At 42.0% G+C, this 18,661-nt stretch overlaps 1 protein-coding gene across 3 annotated transcripts in view; it reads right to left on the bottom strand.

The window, feature by feature from the left end:
* The window catches only part of FHDC1 (FH2 domain containing 1), a 47,127-nt gene extending 28,706 nt beyond the window's left edge, over positions 1-18,421 (bottom strand). The window contains exons 1-2 of one of the 3 annotated variants that reach the window (XM_088475327.1): positions 18,208-18,421; positions 7,613-8,200 (exon numbers count right to left, since the gene is read on the bottom strand). In XM_088475327.1, the coding sequence (XP_088331453.1) occupies positions 7,613-8,089 (477 nt within the window). In that variant the 5' untranslated portion in view covers positions 8,090-8,200; positions 18,208-18,421. Of the gene's footprint in view, positions 1-7,612; positions 8,201-16,804; positions 16,845-17,149; positions 17,313-18,207 lie in introns of those variants that run through there. The other 2 variants (XM_088475329.1, XM_088475328.1) reach the window with 2 other exon arrangements.
* Between the last annotated feature and the right edge of the window lie 240 nt (positions 18,422-18,661).

Genomic DNA, 18,661 nt, shown 5'->3' on the forward strand with positions numbered 1-18,661 from the left:
AATGGGAAGGGAAAGGCACTAAGCATATATGTTGAGTTACCAGTAACATAAATCAATGTCTCTAAAGCAAGGGTCCTCGGCATGATAGCCACAAACAAGATGATGCCACAAAGGCCGCAGGACTCCCAAGTAGGCCCACACCCACTGTTATTTCACTATATTTTTACAAAAAGTTTTATTGCACACCAATGTACAAGGAGGACCGGCGGGGAGTTTTAATGACTTAGCTGGCAATGGATGTGTCAGACTCTCTGAGGGTTACCTTAGTAACGCTTTGCAATGTACATAGGGTCATCTGTACAATTACTAGTAAAGGGGACCCATCTCCTTCAAGCAGTGGGAGCAGTAGTGTTACATGTTGAACCTACTGATTCTGTAGGAACTCGCCAAATCACTGAGGAACAGGGCACAGAGGGCTACTGTAATGTTTTGATGGAAACTAGGTAAATAAAAAAAAAAAAGTGTTGAAAATGCTCCTAAATATGACCATCGAACGTGTCTTTGACCGATGTGCAGTTATCAAAAGATTTCTACCTTGTTTGACAAACTAAAGTCTATTATCTTGGAAACAGGACTAGTTAGGGGATTACACATGCTAAAATAGTGCTAACAGATTACTTCAGTATTTTTTGTACATTTACAAAGTGAATATCAATGGGACCAGAGATACAGACACCAAAAAGGGTGTCACTTGATACTGACCATTTGAAAGCAGTGTAGCCAGAATCAAAACAAAAACACACAACTTCCCTTGAGTGAACCATAGAAAAATCACATAATATTGTCCCAGCAAGATATTGGACATTGTGCATTGATAAATTATGTCACTACACAGGAGGTGTGGAAAGTATTATCTGGGATGCTTGGGATTTAGGATTCTTAGACAATGGGTTTTCCATGATATGGAAACATACCATATCATTACTTTTTAACAAACTTACTCCCTGAGCCCTGAGGTCTGTGTGCTTGAATTTATTACAGGACAACGTTACTTTTTGTCATTCTGGCTTTAATCATCACTTTATGCATAATGGATTTACCAGACCTGTAGTATGCCTGGAATCGGTATGAATGACCGACAGCGCAGATCACGACAGAGGTAAGTACCTAACCCTCCCCTCTCCTCCCCCCCCCCTAACCCTCCTTTAGGGGTGCCTAACCCTAACCCCCCCCCTAGTGCCTAACCGTAACCTCCCCCCAGGAGTGCCTAAACCTAACACCCCCTCCCTGCACCCTAAACCTAATCCTCCCGGGGGGGGGGGGGGGGTAAGGGGGTGCGCCTAACCCCAACCTCCCCCCGGGGGTGCCTAACCCTCCCCCCCTCCCCTAGCCTATCCCCAAGTCATTCCCAGGGGTCCCTGAACCTAACCCCCGGTGTTGGACGATCGGTCCGGCGTCCTGGCATCGGGATTAACATAGGAGTCGGCATTCCGATGCGTATGTTAGATCCCTTGCCGAGATTACAGTGTTGGGATTGTGACCATGACTGCATCCCGTTTGTTTCGTGATACTGATTAGGATGAAGGCATTGCATTTTTTAATTCTCAGGCGTTTACAGACCACCACCAACTTTATATTTACTTTATTACATTGTACCTTCTATAGCACTAGAACAGCGTAATATAAATAGGATATGACATCTGCTCAGATACCATTCAATATGAAGAGCAACTGGCGAGTAGATCGCTTTGTGGTTTTTAAATCATTTGTTGCTGTAACATGCTGCTCTGGGAATGCAAACCAAACTGTATGAATCACCTTGTAGCACCACAAGCAAGAAGCCAGAATAAATTGTTCTCAACACCCTGTACATATTCCAACATGTGCAACGCCTGTTATTGTCTCCACCTTCAAATAGCATCACACCTACAGTAAGACCACTTTACTACATGACAATAAAACAATTCACATGGTCATCTACAGTCATCTGAATTCATTATGAGAATGTCTAAATGCGAACTTGCCCATATATTTTCATTAAAATCATATTAGTTTGTTCAAGTATAATACGTACATTTCCTAACAAGTACACCTTTTGTACACAGTGCTCAGGCTGGATATTCACCTTCACACACAAGTTTCTGATCCTGTGGACAGGTCCAGAGCAGTCAGACAATGACCACGCACACAGGACGACAGTAGTCTTAAGCTGGCCACACATGTAAAGATTGCCTGTCCAACCAGCCAACTAGTTGATTGGAATGAAAATCTGGTAACGTATGGGAGTAAATGGTGATCAGCAATTTGCTCCTAAATGCCAGAAAACAGATGAAAATGGTCGTTCAGACAAGTTTGTTAAATGTTTGATCTAAACAATTTATTCAAACAATTTTTGGCCATTTTCTATCAATATTAGATAAATATCCTGTCAAATGATATTTAAAATTTAATCAAACTTTATTAATTCCATCTTTAAAATGGTGTTCAACAAGTAGGCAAAATATTAATTTAAAATAATAAATTGTGCAAGTTAGAGTGTGAAAGAGATATTTTTATTTTTAGAAATTTTATTTATTTTAAAATTCCCTTTTCACCACTGATCACGGTGTATAATTACACTACAGATTAGTCCTATTCTTTAGATATTAGATATTAATGACTTGTATAAAACCCAAGTCAGTGATTCCAGCGTCCTGTATCACTTTTCAACTAGTTGGCTGGTTGGACAGATAATCTGTAGATGTGTGGCCAGCTTTAGTATTGCAGTTTGTGATGGGTTTTAGCTATGTCAACAAATACAAATCTGATGTATTTTTAAAAATATGTAAGCTACACATCTGACCTTATATTTATTCATATCTGAAGGCCATTAACTAAACAAATCTGCCTTAACATAATTTTACAGTAGGAGTATACTGCAAATAGAAAGCAGCTTTGCATTTTATTGCCAAGAACATGAGACTGTGCACTGTACAGACACCAGGTATTGAAATGTTTGGTAGAAGGAGTTGGTTTAGCACAGAACGCAGGGACGTGCAGTCAGGGTAGGCAGAGCCTCCTCTGCCATACTCCTGAGATTTGATATAAAAATGATTAGAATAATACAAAGAAGATATTTATAACTTATAAACCTCTTTGTTTATTGTAATAATTTTTACAGTTTACACTCAGCAGCTTTGTGGAGCTCTCTGGGACTGCAGAGAGACCAGATATGAGGCAGCAACAGCTCAGCCTGGCTTCTATATAATCAGACACTGCTTGCAGAGTGGGGCCACACCACAGGCAGTAAGCTGCACAGAAAGAGAGCTAATATAGGCATGCCTCAGCGTATGGGGGGGCGTGCCTTGAGCATTGATGGACACCATGGATGTGTCATGTGACCAGGAAGCTCAGTCAGCAGATGTAAGAGAAGACAGTGAAAGTCAATGGACAATGAAGCTTAGTGTAGTGAAGGGAGAGTTAAAGTGAGTAGGGGGTGAGACAGGTTCCCAGCATTCAGACTCATCTCCATGTGTGCCACCCCAGCCATTCACCCCACCGTACCTCCACAGACACTCCCCTTTCAGTCTTTGAAATATCACCACATTTATAGACTATCCGAGCCCCACCTGCATGCCCTGCCCGCTACAGTCTCATACCCATTCTGTTTCCACTAACTGCTACTGTCTTACCATTGCCCACTCTCTCTAGACTATAAACACTAAAGGTGGCTACACACGGTACGATATTTTAAACGATATTGCCGTTTTCGACAGATTGGAATGGCAAATAGTTAAAAATCTGCCATGTGTAGGCACGATAATGATGCCGATGCACGCTCCCGCTGGTCGGGGTCTGTGATCTTTTGAACATGCAGAAAGATCATGACCTGTCTTTCATGATCTGACACACATCGTTCAGTGTGTACGCACAATGGCCCTCATTCAGAGCCGTACGCTCTGAGCAGAGCGTACGGCTCTGAATGAGGGCCGCCCTCCATAAAAATGGAGCGTCCTCCTGGACGCTCGTATAGCTGTGGGTCACCACCCACAGCCTATACGAGCGTGCAGTTTGATGGCCGTGACCATCGCGACCATCGAAACTGCGAGCTGGAGCCTGCGGTTGAGGTTTTCAACCGCAAGCCCCGGAGTGATTTTGGCTCTATCAGAGCCAAAATCACTCCCACTGACATCACTAGTGATGTCAGTGGGCCGGCTTCTGATGGGAGGTGTTCACGTGGGAACGCCCCCGTCAGGGAGGCACGCCCCCGGCACGCCCACCAAAGGGGGCGTGCTGTCAATCAACATCGACAGCACGCCCCCTTTGATCAGACACAACGAGCGAAGGAATTTCCTTCGCTCGTCGCGTCTGGTGCATGCGCACGACGGAGCTCCCTCCGTCGTGCGCATGCTCAGTGCAGACCATCGACCCACTTGCGAGCGGACAGCCGCTTGCGAGTGGGTCTGAATCAGGGCCACTGAACGATTTCATGGACGACGAACGATTTGTTGGCACTTTTCCTGGACTCTCCCCTCCACTCCATTTTGTGCCAGTCGATGGAGAGACAGATTTTCCAGAAGATGCATTGTGAGAGGTTGTTTGCTGACAAATGATACATCGTTACCGATTTGGAGTCCAACCCATCTATATCGTTTGTACAATCGTTCCATGTGTATGCACAATATCATTTGTCCGGAAATGTTCAGGATTTCAAGTGAAATCATTAACGAGATTATATTATTGCCTACATCGTTCCGTGTAGGGGCTTTAAGTAACAGAGCGCCCTCTATCTGAACCCACTTGTTACATTTATATGACTGAGTTGTATTATGTACGATTTGTAACTAACAGAGTTGCAGAATTTTGTGGCACCTGGTATAGAAACAAATGATCATGATAACCCACAAAGGTAAACCAAAATCTATTTGAAAGAATATAAACTTTATCAAGCATAATTCCCCTATGCTCAAAAACAAAGATATGTTTACTGTACCCGACTGATCGCATAAATGTAATGACATTGGCTGAGGCAATGGTCACGCCTGCTCACAGAAGATGTCACTGCAGTGGATAGGAGCTTCCCCTGATTGCTTCATACAGAACAGCATGACATTTGTCAGCCCCAAAAAATAACCCTCTCTCATGGCCAAAGGCGCTGATGGGGCAATTCTGTTCTGTGCAACGTCCTCAATGTGCTTTCTGGAACAGCACATGAGAGCCGCCAATATCACAGATTTTACCTTGCACTCCATATAGGTGCGCAGTGAAATAACATAGGTGATGCTGGGCTACTGTAATGTATGGCACTGTGCAGAGACCCAACATTACACAGAAATTAATCAGCCCCCAAGTGTCTAGTTCAGCTGGTGAGAAAACAAGCCCATCAAACTACTATGTGGCTCAAAAGAATACAACAAAAAGGATAATGGTACAGTCAAACATATGATTAAATAAGAACATCCGGAGACAAGAACTAGCAAAGTTTAATCAGTATAAGAGAAACAAAAGGGTTCCAGCAGCAAACCAAGCAATACGATGATGTACCAAGTTTATAACACTGATACAGAAAAGGAGGGGGGTAGCAATCCACAGGAGAGGAAGGGCGCAAAGGAGAAGGGGAGGGAACACAGATCCAGACAGGAAGAACTGTAGAAAGGAAAGTAATTAAACAGGAGGGGGTTGAACACAAAAATTAGGTACAGGGTCCCCACCCTTTAGAAAAAGATAAGGATGTTTTAAGAAGAATACTCAACATAAGTTTCATTTTATAAACATGCCAGATCCTAGGAAGGGTGGTGTGCAGGGAGGAGGCACTCCCAAACAGTGTGCAAGCCTGGTAGAAACTTACCCCAACAGACTTAGGGTCTCATTCAGACCCGCTCGCGAGCGCAGGACGGAGGTCGATGGAACCCAAATGCGCATGCGCACGACGAAGGCTGCTCCGTCGTATGCATGCGCGAGACCCGGCGAGCGACGGGGAAGCCGTCGCTCGGGGTCTCGCACCAAAGGGGGCGTACTGTCGATGGTGAGTGACAGCACGCCCCCTTTGGTGGGCGTGCCGGGGCGTGGCTGCCCAGACGGAGGCGTTCCCATGGGAACGCCTACCGTCTGGGTCCGGCCCCACTGACATCACTAGTGATGTCAGTGGGATTGATTTTTGCTCTGATAGAGCCAAAATCACTCCAGGGCTTGCGGCACAAGACCCTACCGCAGGGTCTCGTCGCAAGCCCGATGGTCGCGATGGTCTTGACCATCGCGACCATCATCATGGACGCTCGCATAAGCTGTGGGTGGTAACCCACAGCTATGCGAGCGTCCAGGAGGACGAACCAAAAAAAAAAAAAAAACACCCTGATTCAGAGCGGGCACTCGTTCAGAGCGTCCGGCTCTGAATCAGGCCCTTAGATCTGTCATTGTAGCAAATGGTGTTTCTAGTACTAGTCTGCAGCTTCAGTCTGAGCACCGTTTCTCGAAGTCAACACATGCTCTGTCATAATACTAGACGTCACTCTATACTGACTGCTCTGAACACTTGTCCCATAAACAGTGTTACCACACTTCTTATGGTGCAGGGTGACACTAAACAAGATGTACCTCCCAACCATTCAGCCCAATTGGGAAACAGCTGAAAGCCCTCAAAAACAGGATGGTCACACTTAAATCAAGACAGTTGGGAGGCATATACTAGGGACCTAGGTAGTCTCTAGGAGAGAGCATGCAGTTATGTCAACAATCACTATGTTAACATTCAAGATGTCAACATCAGAATCTCAAATATTATGATGTTGACATAATTTTATATAATTTAAATATTGACATCTGAAATATGTTGACATGATGACATAGTGAAAATGTCGACAACTGTGAGGGTTAACTAAAAAAACGCATTGTTGACATTGTGACCATGTCAAAATTTAATCAGCGTCTACATGTTGCATGTCAATATGTCAGTCGCCATGAGCACCATGGTGACATTATGAAAGATGTTACAATTTTCAAATGTAACCAAAAAATCTCACTGTGCATATATACGAGAACTGCATACAGGTTGGAGAAACTCCTACGGATACCAAACAGCAACTGCACTAATAAAGACACTCTTACAATAAACAATGTTATTACAGACTGATAAAGTTAAAATTCCTTATATTTCCAATCTGAGGTTTTTAAAACTACAAACTTGTAAATCTTATTGCACTTCCATTTCAATTACCAACATTCTTTTGTTATCTCAGGACATCTCCAAGTAGTGCCACAATAAAAACACAGGGCTAACATGCTGAACGGCTGATCCTCTGATTGTAGCACTATGAAAAATAAATATTTTACAATGCTAAAAGCACTTACAGTTTGGTTACTGCCTGCCAATAAACTCCTTGCTGACTGAAAACAGTGACTTTGTATATGTATTTGGACATAAAACAGTTGAAGGTATATGGTTGATCTGTATAGAAATCGCTAATGAAAACCAAATTATTCCCTCTTCTAGTTCCTATGTCACTGCTATTAAGATCCAAGAAATCTCTCCAAGGGTTGTTGTTAAACAGGGCTACACAGCTGTACATTTATAATTCTTCAACATAAAATATTCTTTAAATGCCAAAGAGAACCAATAAAGGTGTCCTGAAGGCCCCTTTAATAAAACTGTGGTTGATATTACTGTAGACATTTTGTAGTGATAGTACAAAGTTACCTCATCCTTTGAGTCACGGAAACAGGATTTAGAGCTCCCAACTCTTTTGACGACTCCGGACTTTACTTCCTCTTGTTGCCCAAACAGTTCCTCAATTGTCTTTGTATCAATTTGATATTGATGCTCTCTGGCAGCCATAGTCCAAATGTTAGTTTTACCCCTTACTTGCTCTTCAGGTATGGTTTTCCAAAAGAAGCTCCGCAGCCTTTTCTTTTTATGGTTGTGGCCATGTCCATTGCCACCATTGTATAGAAAGAGAGGAGGTGGTGGAACCCCTGGTGGGGGAGGTGGTGGTGGTACTGGGTGAGATCCATGATTTTGAAAGGAAGGTGGTGGAGGAGGGGGCGGCGGCGGAGGAGGAGGAGGTGGTGGTGCCAGTACTGGCAATGGGTGGTCAAGCATTAACTCTGTGATGACCACACTGCACTCACCATTCTCTTTATCATTGACCAAAGAGACACAGTTCATAACATGCATCTTGATGCAGTCCTCTCTTCATATGGTGCATCACCAATGGTACAATACAGAGCTATAGAAAGGCATCCTATGTCCAACTCTTCACTCATGTGTATGCTCCATTTATAAAACCTGGAAAATAAAAAATACATTGTGAGGGCCATAAGTTTTATCATGTCTGAGAGATGCTATTACTGGCAAGAAATAAAAGTAGGAAAGGAGCAAAGATATAACAACTTATGCTAATTGTGTCCTTACTTAGCAGAGCTGACAGTTGGTAATGTAGATTGTCAGAGAGCAGAGGTTCTCAAACTCGGTCCTCAGGACCCCATACAGGACACATTTTCAGGTCTCCTGGCAGGTGCACAGTTGTATTCATTACTCACTGACACAATTTAAAAGTTCCCCAGGTGGAGCTAATTATTTAACTTGTGATTCTGCGAGAAGACCTGGAAAACATGCACAAATTGGGGTCCTGAGGACAGAGATTGAGAACCTGTGTCATAGATGGACACAGTTCACGCATTATACTGTTTGCAACCACAGTGTACTGATCAGTGGTACATGTAAATATATATGTATTCCATTAATTAAAAACATTCAAACCTAGGCTTTATTTGTTTTAGCAGTATAAATCTTTTTAATTGCATTTCATAGGAGTAGTAATGAAAGAAAAAAATATATTGGGGGCAATTCAATTGTTTTTCCATGCCCGACTGCGCCTTATCCCTCATTTACATAGACAGGGCAATATTCAATTTCTTTTTTTTTTTTATCACGCCCAGTTAGACTGTGTTTAGCTGCATAAGATGGCTAAGAACGTCCTGGTTAACACGCCCAAACCATGGTCAGCACACATTTCTGCTTGCCACCGCAGGAGGGTGCGAGCAGAAACGTGTGCCCCAACAGCTATTTGCGCCCGAATGGAGCAACAATTGAATTTCTCAGTCGACGCCCATTACACCGGAGCTCTGGGCACAAACAACTGAATTGCCCCCAATAACACAAATAATGTTGCCTATTTGGGCCAGACCCAAATCTTCCTGTAAGAGTTTAAATTAATATTTTCCACTACCAGAGAAAGCTTATGATAGATTGCCCAATGTTTGTATGGAAACCAGAGTTCCTTACTGTCATCCTTTAGCTGTGTTATACATTCACTTACTGCGGTTTATAGCGCATGATAGTAAAAGACATTGGGGGCAAAGGTGTCAATGCAAAAACGCTGTAAAACGCTAAATCCTGGAAACATACCTGCTGGTTCTCAGTCACATTGTGTGTACAGTAAAAAAACAAACATGCCTAGAAGAATCACACACACTGATATGTTTATAAAACAGCTGAGTAGTTCGTAACAAGATAAAGGGGCTGATGCAGATTTGAATGCAAGTCGGCCGTTGTGCGCAACTATGAGATCTCAGCGCCCATTATCCGTATGCTTGTTCATCATCGGTGAGGACTTGCACAAGAACTGTCCTTGGCGCAAGAAACCCGCCAGAAAAAAAGGCATATTTTCACGTAGGCACAACTCTGCATAGCCAGAAATGTTGTCTATATGAACTAAACACACCCTTACCAAACTTTGCCCATGTGCGAATGTCCCGCTCTCAGCTTCATTGCCACCCAGTCAACTGCGAGTGTTGTGCTACTATTTGCATACGATTGGGTCACCAGAAGTCACATGGGTACAGCTACGGAGCATGCTCAGTGTGAAAACATGCACAACTGATTTGTGTTTAGCTCTGTACTGGACCCCAATTTGTTGTATTTATTAAAAAATAAATAAATAAATAGATCCACCTAAAGTATAAGTTGATACTCTATGAAACGCAAACAAAAAAAGGAGAGATAACAGCGCTGTGAGAAACCTGTAAAAAAATTAATCTAAACCCAGCTATGTCAAAAAAGTTTTTAATTGAGGTATTATATAATCTATAAAAATTACATCATTGACCAATGAATCACATAAAATATAATAACAAAAATGACGCTGTAAGACAATCACAAGTAATTGAAACATCATATAATTGAAACACCATATAACACTGTATCAGTTAGCATATGGTGTTTCAAGTACTTGTGATTGTCTGTTACAGCATCATTTTTGTTATTATATTTTATGTGATTCATTGGCCAATGATGTAATTTTTATAGATTATATAATACCTCAATTAAAAACTTTTTTGACATAGCTGGTTTTAGACTAATTTTTTTTACAGGTGTCTCACAGCGCTGTTATCTCTCCTTTTTTTGTTTGTTTTTTCTATGGTTGGCAACCCTAACAGCAGCGTGATACACCAGATTTAATTCTAATTGTTTGTTTGTCCCTTTTGCAGCGCCATTGGCGTTTTTCTTACTCTATGAAAAGCACCTTGGGAAATTCATTAATATTACATATATATTGACACAGTTTGTGTGCACCTGTAGCTGTATATCAACTGAATTCAACCGCATTAATTGCATATAACTCACATGGTTATCCATAAGACCTAACAAGGTTATTTAGGTCAGGCACATGTTTTTTTCTAAGACAGTCCCAGTTTTTGTTACAAACAACCTTTCATTAAAATGTCTTATTTTCCTGGAATAAAGATTCCTGCTGTGACCACATTAGCAGCATAAATATGATTTTATATTATTTGTCATTTGGATTCAAAAGGAAACATTGGTGGAAATTCTCCACAAAACCTTCATCAGGCACAAGCATTGGTATCATGCTTTATATTCTATTTTGGGACCCCTTCTTGTTTCAGGCTACCAAGTCAGAAATAATTCTATGCAATTGCACAGGTAAACACAAGACCATGTCACCGTGAGGTCCATCAAATATTAGTACATTTAATTCCTACATCCATTATTTCAGGGTTTTCAATACAACTTTAAAAACAGGAATTGAAAAGTGTCCTGTGAGTATACCCGGTGGCTAGGAATAAGCTGCTATGCCGTAGTCTCAGCACTTTTTAAAGTGGCCTTGATCTGAGTGCAGCTGATAATGTGTGATTATTGTCAGCTTACAGGTGGGAGTTTTCTATCCTAAGAAACAGTGCAAAACACATCGAGAAACATCTGGTTATAAAAGCCGCCATCCTGTGCCTGTATTGTAAATCCAATATTGTCAGCCTTTGTCATGCAGGCTTTGGAAAAAACTCATCTTGCCTAATTCTCCGTGTGTGGTCATGGGCTGACCGATTTTGCTGTTGCTAATGACAAATGGAAATCAAGTGCTATAAGAAATGTAAATAGGGTTTACTACAAAAGCCATTAGTGTGGCAGCCCACAAAAGCAAAAACAAATGAATAGGAGAGAACCATAATATTTAAAAAGCAGTTGGGAAAGCCAAAAACAAAAGAAAAAAAAGATTTTATGACCATGTCGAAAACAATCCTGATTACTTGTATCCTGTTAAAACAAACATGCTTCCCTTTGTCCATTTTGAACCATCTCAATTACTGATGGGTATCTATTTGCCTAATGATGGAGTAATTACTACAGAGGCAAAAGCAAATACAATTCACCTGCAGTTCCAACTGCTAATATCTACAGCACGTTATCCAATAGGACAGACAACTCCTGCTCCCCTTCAGCACAGCTCTCTTTCATTTACATATTACAGGAACAACGATATTTAATTAACATTACATATATGTTGCCAAAGAACAATACAAGGAGAACGTACAGAGAGTTTGGCGCAAGTGGAGAGACTGGAGAAGGGGCAGGTCTCATTCCTATGCAAAATACCATTCAGGTTATTGGGCATGACATGGCTGCTTCACCACAAACCATTTCTAGATTTCTGCCCATTGGAAATAAAGACCTGCTAATAGAATAGGTTTAGGTCAACTTTGTTACTAGCTAAAGCAATCAAATACTCTACATGGCAAGATAAGAAAAGCTCTGTTTCAGTTACCATAGCCCAGAGGGGTTTGGAAGAGCCCATGAGTCTTTCAGTGATGAATGGCAGCCTCTGGAAGAAGAGAGAGCATGCTGTTTTTGTGCACCCTTCTCTTCATAAAAAGCACCAGCTCTGTGGCTGGGTTTCACTATAGCAGGGGGGTCACCAATTTTTTGTGAAAACCACGCCTGGCTGTCAATCGCTCTGGGTGGTTAAGGAACTGGGCTTGGAGGGGGGCATGCTGTCTGTTATTTCTTTAACACTGATCCAGATCTTTTCACATTAATTTCAGTGGTATTTCTACATATAGAACAAAAGCAGGAATACCACTGAAACTAATGTGCCACTGAAGTAAAAAGGACAATCTCAGATTCTTAAAACATCACTGAAGATTTTTTTGGTTTTTTACATAGATAGAAATTGCTACAAAACATGCTAGTTTAACAGGGTAGACAATTGAGCAAATAAATATGGCTGTGCACAGTTTTACCCAAATTTTACATAGTACCAGTATATACATATAGGGCAGACAGTTACAGGTACATAGAATTCCCAAAGAGATGTTAACATGTCGTAAGTACCATAAAATAAAGTTATCTGAATGTACAAGCATAACTGGGAATTTATTTACAATTTTTTGGAACGAATGTTAATCAGGTCACTGATAGTTCTGAATACTCTGTGAAAATGTTGCATGCTAGGCTGTTGCTATGCAGTTATCTAGTTAATGATAGCTTTCACCCTGATAAATAGGTTAAATAATTGTACTATTCCTACTGGCATGACTGTAGTGGGGTGTCAACCTCATCATTTTTGATTATTTGCTAAGCTCTGTTGTGTCATATACAACTGGACGGGATGTAGTCACCATACAGGCGGCCCGGATGTCGGCGCTCAGAATCCCGGCGCCGCCATCCCAATAGCAGTCGGAATCCAGGCTCCAGAATCCCAACAGTAAGTATCAGGGTTAGGGGTATGGTCAGATTTAGGGTTAGGCTACGGGAGGGGAGGGTTAGGATGCGGGAAAGGTGGATTAGGAGACTTACCTACTTGTGTCGGGATTCTGACTGTTGGGATGCCACTGTTGGTATTCTGACCGCCAGGATCCCATAGCCAACCTTGGACGGGATGTCGGAAACAGCATATATAAAACCAGTGACATGCAAGGTGAGCAACAAGATGAATGTTCTGAAAAATACAGGCAGCAAGTGCCTTGCTCCTTAGAACTTACAATCTAATGGGGGTGGATGTTGAACAACCATAGGTGCACTTTAAAATTAAAGATATAATTCTAGTAGAAACCTCAAGGCTCTAGATTTAGGAGCATCTAGGGTCTATGTACTAAACATTGGAGAGAGATAAAGTGGACAGCTATAAAGCACAAACCAATCTGCTCCTGTCACTTTATAGGCTGTGTTTGCAAAAATGACAGTTAGTAACCGATTGGCTGGTATTTTGTCTCTGTCTATCTCCGCAAACGTAACACTTCTTTACTTCCCTATAGACAAACTATAGTTCAAGGGTATAAAGGCTGTACAATGTGTATGTTTCAGAGCTACATTCTTAAAGAAAGATTACAAAATAAATAAAGAGCAGGGAAATAGTCAAGATATCAGTATTCTGCTTTGATCTATAAATATGACATAGGTGTAACTAAAGTCCATTCAATAAGTGTCAAACAAACAATACAGAAAGAGTGGAAAATGTTTAACCAAGAAAGAAAACAGAGTACAGTGGAAATCCTCTGTCTATAATTAAAGCCTGTGGCATCTCCACCTGCCATCACAGCTACATCTGAAAAGAAGTTATTGTGCAGGTAAGAACCTGGCGAGATCTCTCATCCAGATCCCCAAACCAATTAGAACATCCTGCCTTCAGATAAGAAACAAGTGCAGAGTCAGGGAGGGACAGCAGAAGAAACAATGGAAAAACCATCAAGATGACACTTCACCGTGACTTGAAAAACAAAGTTAAGTCTTTAAATCCCTTTGTGTTCACATGGCCACGGAACGTGTGAAGAGAGAACAATACCACTACACCTTAATAAGGGAAACTGAACAAATCCATAAGAAAAGAGAACAGACGCTAATAAAATAAAGCCACAAACAATGTTTTGGCCTAAGGGGTTTTCAAGGTTATTGTTTAGATATTGTGGTACATTATCTTCCTGTAGTAACTAAGACTGCCTGTGCTTGGAACTGGTGTACTATCACCTGAAGAAAGAGATGTAATACAATGCAATAGAACACCCTCCTCCCCTCCCCCATAACAATTCAGCTTACCCTTTAAGCTGCATACACACACACGATTTTTTTAACGATTATCGTTAAACGATATAGTTTAACGATAATTGATGGCAAAAATCGTTCACTTTCTGAGTCAAACGATGAACGATTATTGTTCATGCGCGTTCACGTTTGTAGTTTGTCGTTCAGTTAGACTTGTCAACTCAACGATTTTCATTAAGGGAATATGCAAAAATCTTTGTAGTTCATAAAAATCGTTCATGACATTTAGTAAATGAACAACTTTAGTAAACGATTTTAGTAAATTTTTTCAAGGGAAAAAATCGTTTACTCAAATCGTTCATTAAAAAAATCGTTGTGTGTGTATGCAGCTTTACTCATTATCTAAACCTCATTTAAAAATGACATATGTATGAAGATGCTGATGTGGATAAATAAATGCCAAAGTGCTGACCATTCTCCTTCAATCAACGGTAGCTGTAATCATTTCTATTAATTAGCTAATACAATGTATGAATTATAAACCCAATCAATTTGTTTATTTACAGTTGAAGGAGAGATACATTGTATGTGTCATATGAGGCAGATTGGCTGCTTATGGCACCTTTGTTTTGAGAAACAAACAAAATAATAGCCTGCAAATCTTCTCAGATAGAGGATCAGCCATGTATGATGCTCATAAGATTCAGTCCTATTGGGACCAATTAGCAAATTTCATCAATTCACACCCCAGGATGTTGTCCACCATTAGTAGTATAGCAAAGGAGGTGGCTCTCTCCAACCGTGATTAATCAAAAATTGTATTTATCAAAAATTGGAGAGATAACATTGTGAGAGCTAAAGTACTAACCCATCAGCTTCTAACTTAAGCAGGGTACACACCAGAGCGATATCGTCACGATATGTCGTTTCCAAGAAAATTGGAACGACACATTGTGTGGATTGCACAGTGTGTACGCCCGATTGCGCTCTCCCGTGGATTGCATACATCTTCTGTTTGGCCGTGCTGCAGGTCAATCAGAAGATAACCATGTACGACCCCATGCTTCTGGAGGAGGTCACTGAACAATATATCACGCACGATATCGTTCAGTGTGTACGGACGACCGTAATGACATCCCGTCGGCCATAAAACACATCATTTTGATGTGTACACGGCCCTACTTTTTAAAAGTTGTGTTTGAAAAGTGACAGTTACGAGCTGATTAGTTGGCACTTTCTCTCACAATTTTCCCTCTCTCCAAACTTTGATAAATAATCCCCTTAAGCACGGTCTATCATTAATACATAAATATCCTTATGTTTTAAGCGGTATGCAGTCGGGAAGCCGGCGGGCCTAATCCCGACAGCCGGCTTCCCAACTGCTTAATCCCGGCGAGGGTTACATGACAGGCGTCTAAATCTAGACGCCTGTCATTTTACAAACGCCGGGAGACCGGCATCCCGATTGAAGGGACGCCGAGCGCGGATAGCCGCGGGGGGGAGGAGGGTTAGATTTAGGGTTCTCGGGGGGGGGGGACTTAGGGTTAGACAGCCCCCCAGGGGGGGGATTTAGAGTTAGGCACTTAGAGGGGAGATTAGAGTTAGGCACTGGGAGGGAAAGTTAGGGTTAGGCACCTCTAAAGGAAGGATTAGGGTTAGGGGAGGGAATTCGGTTAGTCAATACTAACCTTAGGGACGATCGGGATTTTCACCCATGTCGGGCGGCCGCTGTCGGGATTCCAACCGATTCATACCGATTCCATTTTAAGCATGTATCATTAATACAACAGTTCTGTAGGTTGCAACTGATCACAAGGGAAATAGGCCTACGTATCCAATACTACAAAAACCTTGGTGATATTTATGTTGTGCTTCCGACATATATTCCTATCTACAATGCAAAATATATATCATCCACTTCTTTCTTTTGTGCAAGTGTCTTTAAAGTATGCACAAGCTTCAATAACGTCTCCTCAATTACCTCAACAGAGCATGTTTTACAGATTTCCTTAATTATACACAAGTGAATTTATCTAAATCACTTATTGAAAAATTATTCCATGTTGCCACACTGGAAAATCCTCAACTTATATGAGCTGCTGAGGTACTTAAGAAGGGGCTGTGAAATTCCAGAGATTTTAATTACTTTCAAAGTACCCCTGGTTACCTGTAATTCTGCAGCCTTGGATTTTTCTTGGGATATGGTAATTTCTTTACTAATTCTATTTTGAATTAACATCAGTTTCATGCAACTTGTTTAGGTTACCAGGGCACATGCACCATAATCTAAGAAAATCTACTTTAGCACATAGCACAATATTTGACATAACACACACACACACACAGATATATATCCATACATACACACACTATGCAAAACAGCTGGGCTATAGACTAGTCCACTGTCAGCTTCTGTGCGAAGGAGACCTGTTCGTGTAAAAGACTTTTCCTGAGAACAAACAATTATACCACAGATGAAAATAACACATACCTGATAATAAAAAGCCCACTCATTATGAATGTGTATAGATACCATCAGATGGCGGCTTTAAATCTCTACTTAAATATAAACATAAGGAAAGAATAAAAACACCACATTCCTGACATTAGACCTACTTTGCCTGATGTGTAGATAGCTCCCAACTTTCACTTGCTCGCAGCTTGTTACATTTTACTTAATAAATCTAACCATTTTTTTTTATATATAAGGGGGGAGGAGAAAGGACTAAATCCGCCCCCAAAATAAAAAAACAAAAGCACAGCTAATTAATGTCACAGCTTAAGTATTACTGATTTAACCTATCCTGAAGCATAATGTAGTTATGCAGTATATAATATGTATGCTTGTACTGGGGATAATGTGGCCATACTGTACAATGTCTAATACAGATAACACTAAAAAAAAAAAAAAAAAGCTAGCACCCCTGTGGCTGTAGTAAATAGGGGGCTCTGATGACTTACCTGACGTGTTAGATAAATGTGTCCCCACACTGTCGGCATCTAAGGGACATGGCAGACTCCCTGTTACTGGCTGCAGGAAGGAAAGGAGCTGCTGCCCAGATAAAGGCTACACAACAGGTTGCTGGCAGCTTCCCTGGGAGAAGCAGTAGTAGTAATGCCGCCGCCGGGATGAGCTCACCCTGCCCAGCTCTCCTCCTCCCCCTCCTAGACCAGACTCTCTCCCCTCCCCTCCCTTCACCTTACAATACAAGCCCTTATTGATGTCACTTGCCGACTCTGCCACTGAATGCTCCTGGGTGGCGGTCAGCAAGCATTCAGAGTCCCTCCCCCCGTCTCTATGGCTGGGAGCAGGGGGACTTTATAGCTCTTACTCGGATTCAATTGGGAATAATGGGTGGAAACCATGGCTGCGCGTCTCTAGTGCCCCAGCATGCAAGGGGTATCAATCACTGAGCCCCGGAGGGCACACATGGCATTGTTATATACAATATGTGCAGGTCACACAGTGGAAGTGTCTCTTACATTTTTACATCACCTCAATTATATACACCCTAAATCGTCACCATGTACTGTATGTGAGTCCAATTAGCAGCACTGATATCTGTCCTATGCGATCAGTGACCCATTGGGCAGTGCGGGACACTTATTATTACATGAGTATTAAAGGATGCTGGTAATATTACATACTAACTGCACTAGAGTACATACAGACCAGCAACACAATAGGAGCAGGGCGAAAGGACATATCTAAGGAAAGTTCATCAAGCAACAAAACCAACAGCCATTACCATAGTAATGCACTAAATAAAGCCAAGCAGGGGCTCCTTGTACCAGTGAGGGAGGTGGAGGTGGAGGTGCAGCTCTATATAACCTCTCCTGCCGTTACCATGTATAATATCCCACAGAGCTATCTGATCAGCGCTGTTACTGCAACATGGAAGCACCTGACATCCCCGGGTGCACAGCGCCGCTAAGGGCAATGTATCCCGCCACACACACCTGCTGCTGCCAGCCAGCCTGCATATCCCTAGCAATGTACAGGGGGAGAGTAACATTACCTTGCCGTGTGCCGGCGCCTCCATAGGCATAATGGGATGACTTGCTCCGGTCTCAGTGACTACTGACCCACGGGAGGAGGAATAAATTGTCCGGTAATACTGCGACCAGTTATAGAGATAGAGGGAACCAAGACTCCGTCCCCAGGGAGCTGCTCCAGTATCTGCTACTGCTGCTGGCAACCTGTGTATGACGGCTGTGTGTGCTGCTGGTATCCCTGACTGCTGGCTGGCAGAGCCCGGGCCGCACATGCGCAGATAAGGGCAGGTACAGAGAGCACTATCCCGTGCAGTCTCCACGTAGGGACAGGTCGGTTTATGCCCTCCCACTTTTTCCACTAAAATTGTTATTTACTATGTTGTCACTTGGCTTTTATACAGTTTTAAATATAATTTAATCTACTTTGGGCCGTATTCAATTAGACGCGAAAAGGCAAAATCCTCAAAAAAAGTTTCA

The sequence above is a fragment of the Taudactylus pleione genome, unplaced genomic scaffold, assembly GCF_031769625.1.
Source record: "Taudactylus pleione unplaced genomic scaffold, aTauple2 ptg000170l, whole genome shotgun sequence".
Lineage (NCBI taxonomy): Eukaryota > Metazoa > Chordata > Amphibia > Anura > Myobatrachidae > Taudactylus > Taudactylus pleione.